Consider the following 16,072-nt stretch of genomic DNA (forward strand, 5'->3'; position numbering starts at 1 on the left):
GCTCCAAATTAAACAAGTGGAACTCCAAAGGTAAGATGGCTCTCCACTTGTACCTTTGGGAAGGTGGAAACACATAGCACATGTTCTTTTGCCTCCATATCCCCTCAAAAACTAACTGTAAGTACATACTTTTCAACATGGGATGCATTTGTAAGTTGTGAAGAATAACACCAGGAACCAGGAACAATTTTCACATAGCTGCTGCCTCATTAAATGACTACAGAGGCAGTCTCACACACTCCTCAGCATCACAAGCACATCACACAAAGTTCAAAAATAACTGTTGCTTTCCTCTGTGTTCAAGGGTAGGTCTATCCTTCTAATTGAAGCCAGCTGTTAGTGAGCCATTCACCCATACAAAGGGTTGGATTGGGCTTTCCAATTTAAGAATCCTCTCCAAATCTTTTCTTCAGTTTTTTTAACTGTGCCAGTCACACAATAGTTAAGGGGTGAGGTTTTTTTTTTTTTGTGTCCTATTTTTCTAAATTAGGTTGGAAAACAAAGACATAATAAAGCAATAGCAAGTTGATATATCAAAATTAAATGCATATAATCATTTTGCATCCTCCACCTCTGAATCACAGCTTCATCATGTATAATAATCTCTGCTTTTTTGCAGTGCATGGCTAGATCAGCATTTCCCTTGATCAGCATGTCCCTTGCTGTACCATTTGGAATGGTCCACCTATTGGAAATACCACCGGAAATACCACTGGAAGTAACTGGTGATGATGTCATCACCAGTAACTTCCAAATTGGGAGGCCAGAAATGATGCAGCAAACACTGGTAAGAGGCTCAGGGTGAATGGGAAGGCATTTTCAAGCATGAGAAAAGTGCACACTGGAGCTCTGCCCACTAAGCCAAGCCTCCTACTGCCGCTTGTTGTGTTTCATTGCTGGTCTCACTGCCAGGCAGCAAGAGTCTGGGAGTCCACCGTGTGCTACTAGACACCACCTCAAGTACCACCTCAAGTGGTACAAGTATCACTTGTTGAGAAACACTGCCCAAGAAAAGTTATTGTATGCCTTATTTATTCTTTAAAAAATAGGAAAGAAATTTCAGCTTTGCCTAGAAATTTCTCTATGAAAGAAAACAGAATGATTGAAATGTTGCTTGAAACAAAATTAAGCCATTGTTGCAACTACTTTATGTTGCCAAGGAAATGTATCCAATCCTCTCCTTTTTTCTGTTATAGAACTCAAATGTTCTGATCTGGCCACCTGTGATGCCAAAGCATAGCTTGGCACTACATGAGTAAGCATCAAGCTTATGCACTTATTCCTTCTCTAGTGTTTCAATTCCTTCCCTGCTTTCACTTGCCCTCAAATTCAAAATTGCAAGCCAAGTTTTGAAGATGGAGGGCAACACACAATACTAGACTTTGGGCGCAATCCTAACCAACTTTCCAGCATTGGCAAAGCTGCGCCAGTGGGGCATGTGCTGAATCCTGCAATTGGGGGGCAATCACAGAGGCCTCCTCAAGGTAAGACAATGTTTGTTCCCTTACCTCGGAGTTGCATTGCCCTTTTGTCAGTGCTAGAAAGTTGGTCAGGATTGTGGCCTTTGCGGTGTAACGACAAATGATGGTTTGACTGAAACTGGAAGGGAAGTAGAGTATGTGAAGAAAGTAGGAAGCACAAGAGCCTCATTCATATCCTGATTCCTGCCAAAACAGTTCTCAGAGGTGTGGAGCCCACCTGGCCTCTACATTCCACCACTTTACCTAGTTGGGCAGCTTTGGTCACTCCATAAGAACTGGTCCCAACTGGTCACTCCATAAGAAGGTTCTCTACTCCAGACATGAAGAATGACTTTGAATTCACAAAAGCACATGGCTGACCAATAATGGCATTTCAACAAGAGACAAAGCCTGCTGTAGGAGGATGTCCCAACAGCTGTTTGGCACTGAACCTGCACAAGAGCTTCTGGGGAGATAAAAATATCCAAAAATAAGGAAAAATAGGCAGAAAAATGGGGGGGACGACAACAGTCATCATACCAGTCCTCTAAGTATAACCCAATAGGAAAATTACTTTCACGTTAATGGATTTTGGACAGGAGCAGTGCCTGGAGGGGTAACACACATTTACTACAACCAAGCAGAGGCTTCCTGCAGTTCATACTGAGTCAGATCATTGCTCCATCTTGCCCAGAAGGTGGCTCTCCAGGATCTCAAGCAGGGAAAATCTCCCCTAGGTCTGCTGCCTTTGAAAAGAGGATGCCATAGATTGAATCTGGCACTTACAAAGCAAGTGTCCCACCTCTGAGCTACAGCCGCTCCCATTCATTCACATTGCTGGTTTCAATAAGCCTAATGCTGTACTAGAGTGTGACTCCAATCTTTCTCAAAATCAACTCACTGGCCACAAAGCATCCACAGGAATGGATGTGGAACCCAGTCATGAACTGCAGAGACTGTTGCGCAATGCTAGATTTTCATGACAAAAGGGATTCTCAAAGCGCCTATTATCCTCAATAATTTTCTTAATTAGATGCAGTTACTTTGAGGTTAAACTTTAAAATATCTCTCTGCAGACTTAAAAGAAGAATGACAAATTACCTATTTCCCCTAACAAATATGTTTTTCTGCAGAGTGCTCAATGGATGACTCTCAAGAGCAGAGCAGGAAGCTGAGTAATAATATCCTGCCAGTTGCAATGGGCCTCACTGCACCCTTATGCCCCATCCTTACAGCACAGTGCTATGTGGGTCTACTCAGAAGTAAGCCTAAATGACATCAGTAGGACTTACTCCCAGGAAAGTGTGTATAGGAGAACAACCTACATTTCTGGACTAATTCATATCTACTGACGCTGCTAAAGCTAAGTGGTTGCCTGTGCTTCTAGTCTAGTCCATAGGCTCCTAATCACAGCATCTTAGTTATATGAGTATTAGCTGCAGAAGATTAACCTGTTCTGGAGGTGGGAACGTTGCAATCAAGCTCTTTATACTTCCATTTTTTTTAAACTACCCAGAGTCAGGGCCCCTCTGGGACATTACAGGCCTCTTGCATGAATTGGCTAATAGAATTCAACAGCAATAACAGATGCTATAGGGACAGTGATAATTGGGTGATAATGACAGTGCCAATAGAAGAGACATCTCCAAATGCCTTGATGGAAAATCTGAATTCATCAGTGACCTGGAACTCTCCCTCACAAGATTGTTTCTCTATCCCCTGAGACAATTAACCCTGGAATACAGCAGGCTTTGACTATAGAACCACTGTTCTGTTATGATGACTGTTAGAGAGAATCATGGAGAGGGTATACATGATAGGGAGGAAACAAGGTCAAGAGAATGATAGATGTTCAATCCCTCCTGCATCTCTTGATTTTTATGGCAAACACCCTCAGAGTAAGACAAGGATCTCCCACTATCACATCTGTATCCACTCTTATCTGCTCTCCTGATTACCAAAAGAGTTCATGGTAACTCTTTCTGATTCTGTACTAGAGAATCCTGAATGTTTTGCAAAACAGATGGGTCAGCTAAGGAGCTGCTTTATACAGAGTCAAACCATTGGTCCAATATCTAGCCAACATTGCCAGTTCTGAAAAGGCCTCGCAGAGGTGTGCCCCAGCCCTAACCTCCGAGACCCTTCACTGGCATCTGAGCCTGGGACTTTTGTAAATGCAGGGCACTGAGTTATTACCACTAAGCTACCCCTGTTTCTACAGTATAGGCAAGAGTTCTATCCACTCAGCCAATGAGTCACAAAAGGCCCCAGTCGGCCATGCAAATATTTTCAGCTCTGTAAACTGCCCATGATCAGCAACTGTTTTCAGTCTTGTCAACAACACTCTCTTCATAAGAAGCATGGTGTTTTTCTCCCTGGATGTTCTGCTGGCTGAAGACTTCCGTGAACCTTGAACACTTGCATGCTTCTCAGCTGGTTCAAAAGTAATTATTTTACCTACTTTTCGGCTTTCTCTTGATGAATGGATGCCTTGAGACCCAAATTCTCATTCAGGGAAAGTTAGCTTCTCACCTCTGCAAACTCCTCTTCATTCACTTTCACCTCCAGGGTTCCTATGGCTTCTAGAGGTCTGGCATAGATCCCTAAGGAAATGAAGCAAATATGATAGCCAATGCCCAGAAGCATCAGGGAAGAATTGTGTGGCATCCTGTCTCTCTAAAAAGCAAAGTTATTCCTTTGGGCTAAATCTAAGCAGGCTATGAAGGAGGGTAACCAGCGGCAAAGGGAGGTGGCTCTGTGTCTTTAACATGATCATGAGCCAAGGGGCCACAGTTAATCAGCACATTTATTGAATGTAATGCCGAATATAATCTGTTACTGATTATATGAATGCCAGGACCTCCTTTCCACTGTGGTCTTCATTCATGCAGGGCTGATTTGGCTACAGTTTACTGCAAAAGATGCAAGTACAGAAGCATTAAGCACACAGTTCCTGTAAGATGACCTTTTTTCCCCATATTCTGGTCTTGAATTGTGCAACACTTGCCAAAAAAGTTTTGCTACTGCTTTTGTTTGCTGGCATTGCCAAATCTAGCCTCCAGATATATTTCCTGGCTATAAAAAAGCAGTGGGTGACATTTACATAGCCTTTTCCTGATCCATCTCCATTCTTTTGCAGCAAGGGAGATGGGGCTGCCTGCTTGATATGCAACTTGCCCTATGACTGTATGTAGTGTCAGAAACACAGCCATCTCTTTTCCCTGAAAACGGAGGGCCATTGGTGAGGTTCAGAGTACCACATACTATATTTTGAAAGCAATAATCTAGAGACCAACAGTGGATTGATGCCTCTGCCACTCCTTCTCCTTCTCCCACTCCCCGGATTCAAAAATGGGCAAAGAAAAAGCGTGGAGGAGAAAAGAGTGGTGGGCTAGAGCATCTTTTCTCCTCCACACATCCATATTTGAGCTATTTTTCTCTTCCTTTTTGAATCCAGGGAGCAGGCAGAGTGGAGGTAACGAATGATATGCTGCTGGGTAAGAAGGAGCAACATTTGGCATGCCACCTTAGGTTCCAGAAGATCTTGGACTCTTGGGCCAGTTTCCAGATACATGCAGATCCTCAAACTACTTTTTGAGGTCAGGAGAAAGATCATGATGAAGCAGCTGACAAGAAAGGCCTAAAAAGGTATATCAAAGGGGGTTTCAGCATATTCTATTACCGCCATGAAGACTTGTCATTTGGTAATTCTCACTTCTACTATAGGGTCGGTGAAGACTAATGAAAGCACACCCAGTGGACTTCATTTACTGCTTGTTCCTGCTTGTTCATTTACTGCCTAATTCATGGGCAGTAAATTATGTTTATGAAACTATAAAGCACAGTTTAATGCTCACTTAGTGCATTGGGCTCTGCTAAGTGGAAAACACCATGAAGCAAAGCTGGGCTGATCACTTGAAGAATGAGCATCTCGAAGTAAGGGGCAGGCAATAGACAACCCAAGGTAACTTGCAAAGAAATGTTCACAGAGATCCCTGGTCAGATTGGCAATGACCTTCCTTTTTCCTTGCTTCCTCCATAACATGGGGCTTGTCTTCCAGCAAAGAATTTGCTCTGTGTTGTGATACAACATAGGTGCCATGCAGTACTGGCTGTGAGTTCAGAGGGTGCTGAGGCAAAACCTTACACTGGATTCTCCATAACATCCCCCATCTGCTCCCTGATGGCACACAGAGTACTGGGGGTTCAGGGGTTGGCTCAGCCAGGTGGACACCATGTCTCTGCTCTCAGATACTTGGAGAGTGACTTAAACGGCCAAACAAGACAAAGTTCAGAGTCAATGACAACAAAGAGTCTTGAGGCATCTTAAAGACTAACGTACGTATTTACAGTAGCATAATCCTTTGCAGACCACATGTGGAGACTGTGTTGAATCATATGGTAAGTTCTATCAGGGCCAGCTGGCTAGTTGGCTCTTGTGGACCCTGGGGCACAGGATGGCCCCAGGGCAGGCGCCAGCTCCACTGGCCACTGCAGCTCACCAGGGCTCTTTAGTAGCCGCCCTGCAGTCCCCACACTCTACCTCCAATGCTGCTGCTGCTACTGCCTTCCTCCTCTTCCAGCTCACTGCTTGACTTTTAAACAGACAAAAAAGGCATGGCAGGCAAGGAGGCAAGGAGCAATTCTATGCCAGCAGCAAATCCATCTCCTCCTTCTATTTCCTTTCTCCCTTCCCAGGACCTTTCTGCCTGCGGAAATGCTGGATAGTGGGAAGGAGAAGAATGAGTAAGAGAACAGTGAGGAGGAAAGCTTGTAAGGAATGTGGTCTGCCTTTTAAGTTTGGTGACTGGGAACCATAGGTCAACTTAAGGTGTGTTAAGAAACCTTGGGAGTGAGGCCATGAATCCAAGGATGATGTGGATAGCTTTACCTGCCCCAGAATCAGGGGGTGCTGAAGTAATGACTTCCAAGAACGATGTCAGGGCACTTTGGACCTGCAAATCAAAGACACTGTTTCAAGGACTGGTTCCATGAATCCCCTTTTGCCCATTCAGGTGCTGCTGAATCTCAATACTGCTGTCTGGATGGGAAGAGCAAATTTGTGCTCTTGGTAGAACCATTTTAGTGCAGAGTAACCAAAAGTCAATCGTGCACAGTTGCAGTGGCATAGCTAGAAGGGGTGGAAAGCACAAGCTGAGCAGGGAGCCTCACTGCAGCATGCAAGCGGCCTCTACCCCTCCCCTCAGGAGCCATTCCGGGCAGTGGGAGCAAAACAGAGTTGTAAAAGCAGACGCAGTAAGGCTCCCTGCAAAACTTGGTGCTTTGCACCCTCTCCAGCTATGCCACTGCACAGTTGTGCTTCCTTCACACATTATCTCATTCTTCTAAATAAGCATGGATCTGGGAGGGGGACATTTGGGTGTATCAGGAGACAAATTTTAGCTTTAGAGGGCTGAGCAGAAAAGGGGCTTATGAGTTAGAAGTGAAGAATTGCATGGTGGGGGGGGGGAGTAAATGCAAACAGTCGAGTAACTGCATTGTGCAATGCTGATTGTTTCCCTGCCTTGAGTATGCTACTGGGACGGTGGGATATATGTTTAGTAAATCTGGGAGTGTGGGGTGTAGCCCCTGTTTTAATTTGGCATCTCAGCTGCTTAGCTCAAGACACTGGCAGGCAGCAACTGAGCTGGGGGCGGGGGGCTTATGGAGCTAATTCCATAGGCATAGGATTGCATAGGATTGGATTGCCTGACTCTTTAGCCCCATCTTTCCACAGTGAACAGCAGCAGAGGCTTCAGCAGAGTTATCTCAGTTATCGGAGATAGCTCTGGGATAACTGAGTTATCTCAGCTGCTCACTGCTGTTCATCCATTGCTTGGTTAATGCCCAGGAATGAGCACTTAAGATGCAGGAAAAGGGCTCTCTAAAGCCCGTTGCAGGGGAGAGGTTGGCTAAAGAGCCCTTTGCTGGGTCAGCTTGCAAGGAAGTCAGTCAGTGGGCACAGACAATGTTCAAAACAAGACCTCTCTTCAAAATAGTCAGCAACCAGGACTCAGAGAGCTTCTCATTGGTAGACGTGAAGCTGAAGGGAGAGGCAGGAAAGTACAATCAGACTCCTTCCTTTTTATTCAAATTAAGAGTCAGGAGTGTTAGCAGTGGCGTCACTAGGTTTGCATCACCCAGTGCAGGAGGCCAGCAAGTCACCCCCATGATGGACCTCCTCCCATGCAGTGGGCAGGGCAATGCCCCAGGCATTGAGCATGGTGATGTACCATCCCTGCCCCCCTGTTGGTTTTTTGGCTATAACTTTTGATAGAATAGAGATATTTCAACATGGTTTATTTCATTGCATTCTGCATGAAATTACACAGCCAATGATATATAACATGATGGCATTATTCAAAAATAGCAAGATTTTAAAAATTTTGGCCAGTAGTGGTGTCACCACCCCCCGCATGCATTACCCGCTGCAGACTGCACGCCCTAGTGACGCTACTGAGTGTTAGTATTTTAAAAACAGGCATCCTTTTCTTGCCCAATTTACCAGTGCAAGAGGTATGGATCCACTGGCATCCAGGGTCCATTCTTTGAACTGCACTGTCAGAGTCTCCTTACGCATTTTTGCCACTTGAGCCTTGATCTCTTCCACCTCCTCCCTGTGCTGGCGTTTTTCTTTCACCAAATTCTTCATCTGGGCTAACCTACAGGGCACAGGGAGAACACAGTGTAGACCAGCATTTCCCAGATTCCTTACACCGAAGGCACCCGTTTTTCCCTCAGTTACAATTTGGGACACACCACCCTCTTAAGACCTCCAAGAGTGGCTGGCCGCTGTTGGAAACAGGATGCTGGACTAAGTGATTCAGGAGGGCTCTTCTGATGTTCTTAGAAGGATTGCTTTTAGAGTGTAAGAATGACAACTACTCACTCAAAGAGGAGCCCATCTTCTGTGGTCCTGCATGAACTGCTCTCCTGAGTACGCCTCTTCTGAGGGCAGATACACTATAATGGCTGTTGCTGGCCAGATAAACTGACCACATGTGGTATCTTAGAGAAGATGATGTCAGGATGGCCGGGCTGATGAACACCTTAGGGGCTGCGCCAACCACACCCCGAGCACCCTTCTCTTCAAACACATTGCTATGTCCTGCGAAAGAGATTTTGCAGCTCGAGCATACTTACTTGTGCATTGTTGTTTCGGGCACCTGTGCTTTCAGTTCATCCTTGACTACATTCATACCTCTCAAATAGGGATTTGGTCTTGCGGAAATATCGTAGGCAGGATTATGCCTCATCAGGTACTCTCCCAGGAAATTAATGGGGTCAAACTTGATGTCAAACTCATCTTCCTCTACTTCTAGTACCTTCTTCCTTTCTGCCACCTTTAACAGTTTCTCCACACCAGGGACTAATGTGGGGAGGAGCTTATCAAGCAAGTAAGCCCGGGTCTCCAGGGTCATCGCCTCAGTATTGAACCACTCCCTGGACAAACTATCCGGGGGTTCTTTCTTTTCTGTCTTTATTTCTTGCATTTTTTTCTTCTGGAGATTTTGCACCTTCACCTCCTGAAAATTTAAAGCCCTCAGCTGTACGTTTTGGTAGAAAGTGGCCTTCCATTGAGCATTGATCCTCGGGGACAGCTGTGGACCAGCAACCTGTGGACTTTTCTTTCCTATTTCTGATATTTGATCCTCCATGGTCTTCCTCTGGGAACTATCACTGTTCTTTCTTCGCTCTGCAGCCATGTTTCGCTGTGTGCACATAAAAAAGAGGTTCGCACCATGTGATTCTAGTGCAAGTAACCATTGTTTTGTCATTGCAGAAGGATCTTAAGCCCATCAAGGTCATTTGACTATTTAGCTGGACATCAATTTCATATCGGTTTTACTCTTCAGACAACATTTCAATATTTTCTGAATGCCCAGTTCAGGACCATTTCAGATATTACAGATTTACTAAAGGTTTGTAGCCAAGATCTTGGTGTAGAGTTGCATTTAATTTGGACTCTGGGCTTAGCCTTTAACTCTTTCATTAAAGCAGGAGATAAACCAGCTATTGTTTCTCCTACCTATTCCATTAGTGGTCCTGATGTCCACCCTATTCCCCCACTTGCCACGCAGAACACCTGCTTGCCATAGTGGTGACGAAGTGGGTGAACAGTAGTACCAGAGAAGTAGTGGACCCTGGCTGTGTTAACTCCATAAAGCAGGGGAGTAGAGAGATTTTGAGGACTATGTCCAGTGTCTGGGTTGCAAAGCAGCAACTGTATTTGACTGGTTATAGCTCAGAATATGTAAATTTCAGTTTTCCTCTTATTTACTGTTTTCTAACCATGAATCTTCTCTTTGTCCTTCTCTTCCAAATTTAATTCATCACTAATTTCCTCCTGGTTTTCTCCACTCCACTCCTTCATCCAAACTTTCAGTCCTGCCAAGTGGTGTCACTAGGGTTTGCATCACCCAGTATGGGAGGCCAGGAGGTCACCCCCATGATGGACCTCCTCCCATGCAGTGGGCGGGGCAACACCCCAGGCGGTGAGTGTGGGGATGCACTACTGCCCTGCCCCTGCTTTTTTTTTTTAGTATAACTTTTGATAGAATAGCGATAATTCAATGTGGTTTGCTTCATTGCATTCTTCAAGAAATTATGCATCAAATGATATATAACATTATGGTATTATTCAAAAATATAAAGATTTTAAAAATGTGAGCCAGCAGTGGTGGCACCTTCCTGTACATGTCACCCAGTGCAGCCCGCACCCCTCTAGGGATGCTACTGGTCCTACCTATCTTCTCTTGGCTGCTAGAGTGCCTGCCTCTCCTTTTCTGTCTTTTCAACACTTCTTTAGCTAGTCCTGCCTGCCCTACCCCTTGCAGAATCTGAATCAGTCAGCTACCAATAGCCAGGCACTCGTTGGCTGAGGACCTCAGTCAACAGCACTTCACTTTTGCTTGTCCTGTTCATGCTATAAGGTCAGGTTAACTAATCACTGGCAGTGGCTATCATCACTAATACAACATTCTTTGGTACTATTACACATGCCTCGCACAACCCCAAGTTCCAAGGGTAGCACTGATGGGATTCTGGTTTCCTTTGGAGAAGAGGTCACTGGAGGCTTATGGTGTCTTTGTAAGATTTGCTTTATTGACAAATATACAGGCCAAACAATGAATGGAAGAAAATAGCAGAACTCTTCTTACAAACAACCAATTACATCAGCTCTCCAGAGAGCAGCCTTGCACCAGCTTCACCCAGTTCCTCTCAGTTTCCATTCATTCATTCTCTCTCCCTCTCTCTTTCTCTCTGTCCCACTCAGATCAACTTTGCCGGTCTGTTCTCACCCAGAAGCTGCTAGAAAACCACTTCCTTTGTTACACTACCACATTCTCTTGCTGGAAAAGTGAGGGAGGAAGCAACTTTGCTCACTCATGCCAACACCAACATCCACCTTCAGGGGAGATGCATCAAGAATGCATCCTATCAGGACCATTGACCATTTTGCTAAATTTCAGGCTCATTTGCAACATCAAACTCCAAGTTCATAATAGTGTATTATTTTATTTATTTATCACATTTTTATATCCTGGGACCCGTGCTTTTCAACCTCTTCATAAATGACCTGGAGACAGGGTTGAGCAGTGAGGTGGCTAAGTTTGCAGACGACACCAAACTTTTCCGAGTGGTGAAGACCAGAAGTGATTGTGAGGAGCTCCAGAAAGATCTCTCCAGACTGGCAGAATGGGCAGCAAAATGGCAGATGCGCTTCAATGTCAGTAAGTGTAAAGTCATGCACATTGGGGCAAAAAATCAAAACTTTAGATATAGGGTTCTGAGCTGTCCATGACAGATCAGGAGAGAGATCTTGGGGTAGTGGTGGACAGGTCAATGAAAGTGTTGACCCAATGTGGGCGGCAGTGAAGAAGGCCAATTCTATGCTTGGGATCATTAGGAAGGGTATTGAGAACAAAACGGCTAATATTATAATGCCATTGTACAAATCTATGGTAAGGCCACACCTGGAGTATTGTGTCCAGTTCTGGTCGCCGCATCTCAAAAAAGACATAGTGGAAATGGAAAAGGTGCAAAAGAGAGCGACTAAGATGATTACGGGGCTGGGGCACCTTCCTTATGAGGAAAGGCTACGGCGTTTGGGCCTCTTCAGCCTAGAAAAGAGACGCCTTAGGGGGGACATGATTGAGACATACAAAATTATGCAGGGAATGGACAGAGTGGATAGGGAGATGCTCTTTACACTCTCACATAACACCAGAACCAGGGGACATCCACTAAAATTGAGTGTTCAGCGGGTTAGGACAGACAAAAGAAAATATTTCTTTACTCAGCGTGTGGTCGGTCTGTGGAACTCCTTGCCACAGGATGTGGTGCTGGCGTCTAGCCTAGACGCCTTTAAAAGGGGATTGGACAAGTTTCTGGAGGAAAAATCCATTACGGGGTACAAGCCATGATGTGTATGCGCAACCTCCTGATTTTAGAAATGGGTTATGTCAGAATGCCAGATGCAAGGGAGGGCACCAGGATGAGGTCTCTTGTTATCTGGTGTGCTCCCTGGGGCATTTGGTGGGCCGCTGTGAGATACAGGAAGCTGGACTAGATGGGCCTATGGCCTGATCCAGTGGGGTTGTTCTTATGTTCTTATACCGCCCTTCCTCCAAAGAGTTCAGGGTGGTGTACATGGTTCCTTCCCTTCTTTTATCCTACCTTGGGAGGTAAGTGAGGCTGAGAGATAGTGATTGGCCCAAGGTCACCCAGGCAGCTTCATGGCTGAGCAGGGATGTGAACCGGGATCTTCTAGGTCTAAGTCCAACACCAGAACCACTAGGCCATCACAATATTCTTTATAGGGATGCTACCCATACAATTCTCCCAGATAACTATTGCTTTCCTGCTAAATTTCTGCATGTCAGGCTGCTCCCAAAGGCGTGGAAGAGCAAGGAAAGAGTAGCAATCCTGAGTCTATCACCATTCTGCTTTTCTCCTAGCAGGTTAACTCAAAACTATTACCAGATCACGGGACAACAAAGTACAGTACACATTTTTTAGTGGCCCTGTTCCTGTAGTGGACAAAGCTATTGTCCTGTAGGGGACATTACTATTTCAATACTAGGGAAAGCACCTGTTCAGCTACTGTGTTAGGAAAGCTGGGGTAGGACAGGACAAAAGTTTGTAGGGCTCTGTTTTCTTTCACTTAAGTCTTCAAAGCTTTACTCTTTAAAATATTCACTTTGTCATCTGGAAAAGCTGCAGAAACGTGTCTTACCTTTTCAAGCAGGCATTAAAAAAATAGATTTATCTTCTGAGGTATGTTGATGATGCTTGGAAATTCAAGCCAGATCCATCTAATTTTAGCCACTGATCAATTGGCAAAGGGATCCAGAGGTCTTCTTGCTTTTGCTTGGGAAGTCAGTCTGCAGAATTTAACTCTACTGTGTTTGACATCGCTAAGCAACCATCCCAGAGGTGAATGGGCTTTATCAATCACTCATCACTGAGATGGGTCATGTCCCACCTTGGGCAGCTGTGGAGTGCAGGCTTGTTGCAATTACATCCCTGGGTCATTGGAACTGGAAAACAAAAACAAGCGAGGCAGATGAGAGACACAGCCAAGGATTGTACCTTTGTTCTTTGGAAAAGAAATGCTCATGAATTGGCAAGTGATAGGAGCAGGTATATCCCTTCTGGGGCGGGGGAAGCGAAGATGATACATTAAGGCACTGCCTCAAATGGCTAGAAGACTGAAACAGAGACTTGCAGGCACTCTGAGGTGCACCAGACACTCCTGAGCTATGAACGTTTTGTTGAAAAGTGGTATATTGTATAAATATTTTTAATACATACATGGAAATTAACTGCAGGTCAAATTCTGAAAAAAAGCTTCAGGGAGTTTTCAGGGAACACAGGATAAAAACATTTTGGTGGGCACATTCTCGGGGCTGCTTGGCCACCCTACCCTTGTGAGTTTTTATCAAAGGTAGTTTTTAAACTGAGTCTACTGGAGTGAGATGAAATAGCCGCTTTTGAGCTGCATTGCTTTCTTCGTTCTTTTGTATATGATGCGACCCAATGAGCTAATGTGACTGATCTTCATGCCATAGCACAAACTGTGCATAGGGCGGAGGCCCCATTCTGAGAAACACAAGTTCAAATTTCCTCTCGGCCACGTAAAACCAGTTGCATGGGCCTTTGGAGTCTTTTCCATTTCAAACTTGCAATTACTAAAATGGTTTCAAGAGGAATTCTCCAGTGCCACCTGGGGAAGAGGTTATCATAAACATGTGCCGAATGGTGTATCCAGGGATGAGCAAATGTACTATATTCATCAGAGAGCTGCAACCTCAAAGAAAAAGTGTCTAGACCAGGGAAGTCAAACTCATTTCATACAGTGGGCCGAACAGCATCCCTCGTGCCTGCTGATTGCCAGAAGTGATGTCATTAAGCAGGAACCAACATCATTAAGCAGGCTTTGACCAGCAATAAGCACTTTGTTCTCACAGAGGAATTAATTAGCTGCAAATGATACAAGAGAAAATATGCAAATCTTGCTCATATTTTCAAGATATGGGAGAGTCTAATTATCATGTGGGCAGCCCTTTCAGCAGGGCTGTTTTTTCTGAAGCCTCCCATCACAGTTCAGCAGCTTATAGGTGCTCAGCGGCATTGCTGAAAGGGCTGCCCACATGATAATTGGGCTCTCCCAGCACCTTAGCAGCTTCTCCTATTCTCACCCTTCTTGGTTTGGTGATGCTGGGAGAGCCTAGTTATCACTGGGGCCAGATAAAGAGTTTCTGTGGGTTGAATTCAGGCCTTTTGTTTGACACCTCTGATCTAGACTTTGCATAGCAAAAAAGTAACTGATGCAAATTGGTTGTCCTAAGAATTGATTGGGTAAAAAGGCCTTCACCTGTATTTTAGGGCACACCTCTAGCTACAAATGCAAGTTAGTTAAAAGCCAGCATAACTGTCATGGATCTTAACAAAGCAACATAGTTCAGCTTAGGGTTGAGAGTTTTCCCTTCCCTATTTATTATGCGCTCCCTTGAACAAAATGTGCACGCTTGCAACTTCTATTGCTGCTTTTGGCTGTTCCTTCTGTACATTTTAATGGCTTTCCATGTTAAAAAAGAAATACAGAATGTTCTTAAATGTCACTGGAATCCCTGGACATGAAGCCAAAAAATGTACTGTATATACTGTAACTGGCTTGGCTTGAATGGTGAGTATTTGTTTGTGGTCAAGTAGAAGGAGAGTGAAGGCTCTTCTACAGCACTGCGAATGGGGAAAGAAACTTGGTGTTAAAGTTAGACCTGCTCAAGTAAATAAAACTACTGCTGCGACTTAAGCAGTGTTTGGATTTAAGCATTACATTTATATTCGAAGACGTATTGAAATGTACACCTACCACTGCTGTAGTGTTGAGAGAGCTGGGTATAGAAAGTGAAAGTATTTCAAACTTTGGGTACAACAAAGGAGATCAGTTTGTTTTTTTTAAACTGAATTTGCTCCTGTTTATGCAACACACAGTAGTTAATTAGGGAAAGTTCTTCCCATCACTTTATCACAATGTTGGGGAAAGCTTTCCCTGCTAAATTTCTGTGTGCTGGGCTGCTGTTGAAGACACAGGTGCATGGTCAGTACAAAAGGTAGCAATCCTAGACCAACACCTTGTGAAGGGGGTAAGTGGGCCCATGGGCAGTAGGATCAGGCCATACAAGGGCCAATGTGATTTACTGATTAGAGTGATGGACAAGGAGCTGATAGACCAGCCAGGCTGAATTCCCCACTTAGCCACAAAGCTCACTGGGTGACCCTGGACAGCTCCAATTCAAATTCACAGGAGTATTGGGCACTAAAAGGGGACAGGTGAGAACCTTGTTCACCAACCTAAGCTCCTTGGAGAAAAAGCAAGATAGAAAGATAAACAATACATCTTCCTCCTGAAAAAAGCAGAACTGGTTGCAGTGATCTGTGCCTTATTTGCATCCTAATAGGACTACTGTAATATGCTGCTTGGGGCTGCCCTTGAAGACTGTTCAGAGGCTGCAACAAATGCAGAATTCAGTGCCCAGAATGCTCCTGGGTACTTGTCGGCTTGAACTCACTATGCTAGTGCCCTATGGACCGCTTTGGCTTCTTCTGGGCACAAGTCAGGGTGCTGGTCATTATGTATGCATGGCATGGGACTATAATACTTGAAGAATTGTCTTCTGAATCAGTACACCCATATTCTGTTTTCTTCATCTGAGGCCCTGCTTCACATCCCCCAAACATCGGAGATACAATTGGTGGGGATGCAGGGCAGAGCCTTTTCAGTGGTAGCCTCCCATTTTTGAAATTCTCTCCCATGGGTCCCAACACCAACTATTAAGGGCCCCACTATTAAGAATGCAGTGAAGATTTTTTGTTTAGCCTTTACTTGTTCTGTTTCTTATTTATTATTATTAAGAATATTTATATACATCTGTATAAGTATAGTGTATATTATATAATTTTTGTTGTTCTTAAAACAAGTTAAAACTTAAAAGTTAAAGATGAAATAGTTTTAATATTGTTTTATGGCTGTTTTATATTGTTGTAAGCTTTTGAATATTGCCTTTGATGGGAAAGGCAGCTTAGAGATTTTAAAGACAACAATG

At 44.4% G+C, this 16,072-nt stretch overlaps 1 protein-coding gene across 1 annotated transcript in view; it reads right to left on the reverse strand.

Annotated features, from left to right (window-relative positions):
• Positions 1-8,896, reverse strand: part of EFCAB5 (EF-hand calcium binding domain 5) — a 49,853-nt gene extending 40,957 nt beyond the window's left edge. The window contains exons 1-4 of the mRNA XM_066636445.1: positions 8,604-8,896; positions 7,966-8,122; positions 6,352-6,415; positions 3,993-4,063 (exon numbers count right to left, since the gene is read on the reverse strand). Of these exons, the coding sequence (XP_066492542.1) occupies positions 3,993-4,063; positions 6,352-6,415; positions 7,966-8,122; positions 8,604-8,881 (570 nt within the window). The 5' untranslated portion in view covers positions 8,882-8,896. The remainder of the gene's footprint in view (positions 1-3,992; positions 4,064-6,351; positions 6,416-7,965; positions 8,123-8,603) is intronic.
• Positions 8,897-16,072: the final 7,176 nt, after the last annotated feature.

Source organism: Tiliqua scincoides, chromosome 8 (genome assembly GCF_035046505.1).
Source record: "Tiliqua scincoides isolate rTilSci1 chromosome 8, rTilSci1.hap2, whole genome shotgun sequence".
NCBI classification, from domain to species: Eukaryota; Metazoa; Chordata; class Lepidosauria; order Squamata; family Scincidae; genus Tiliqua; species Tiliqua scincoides.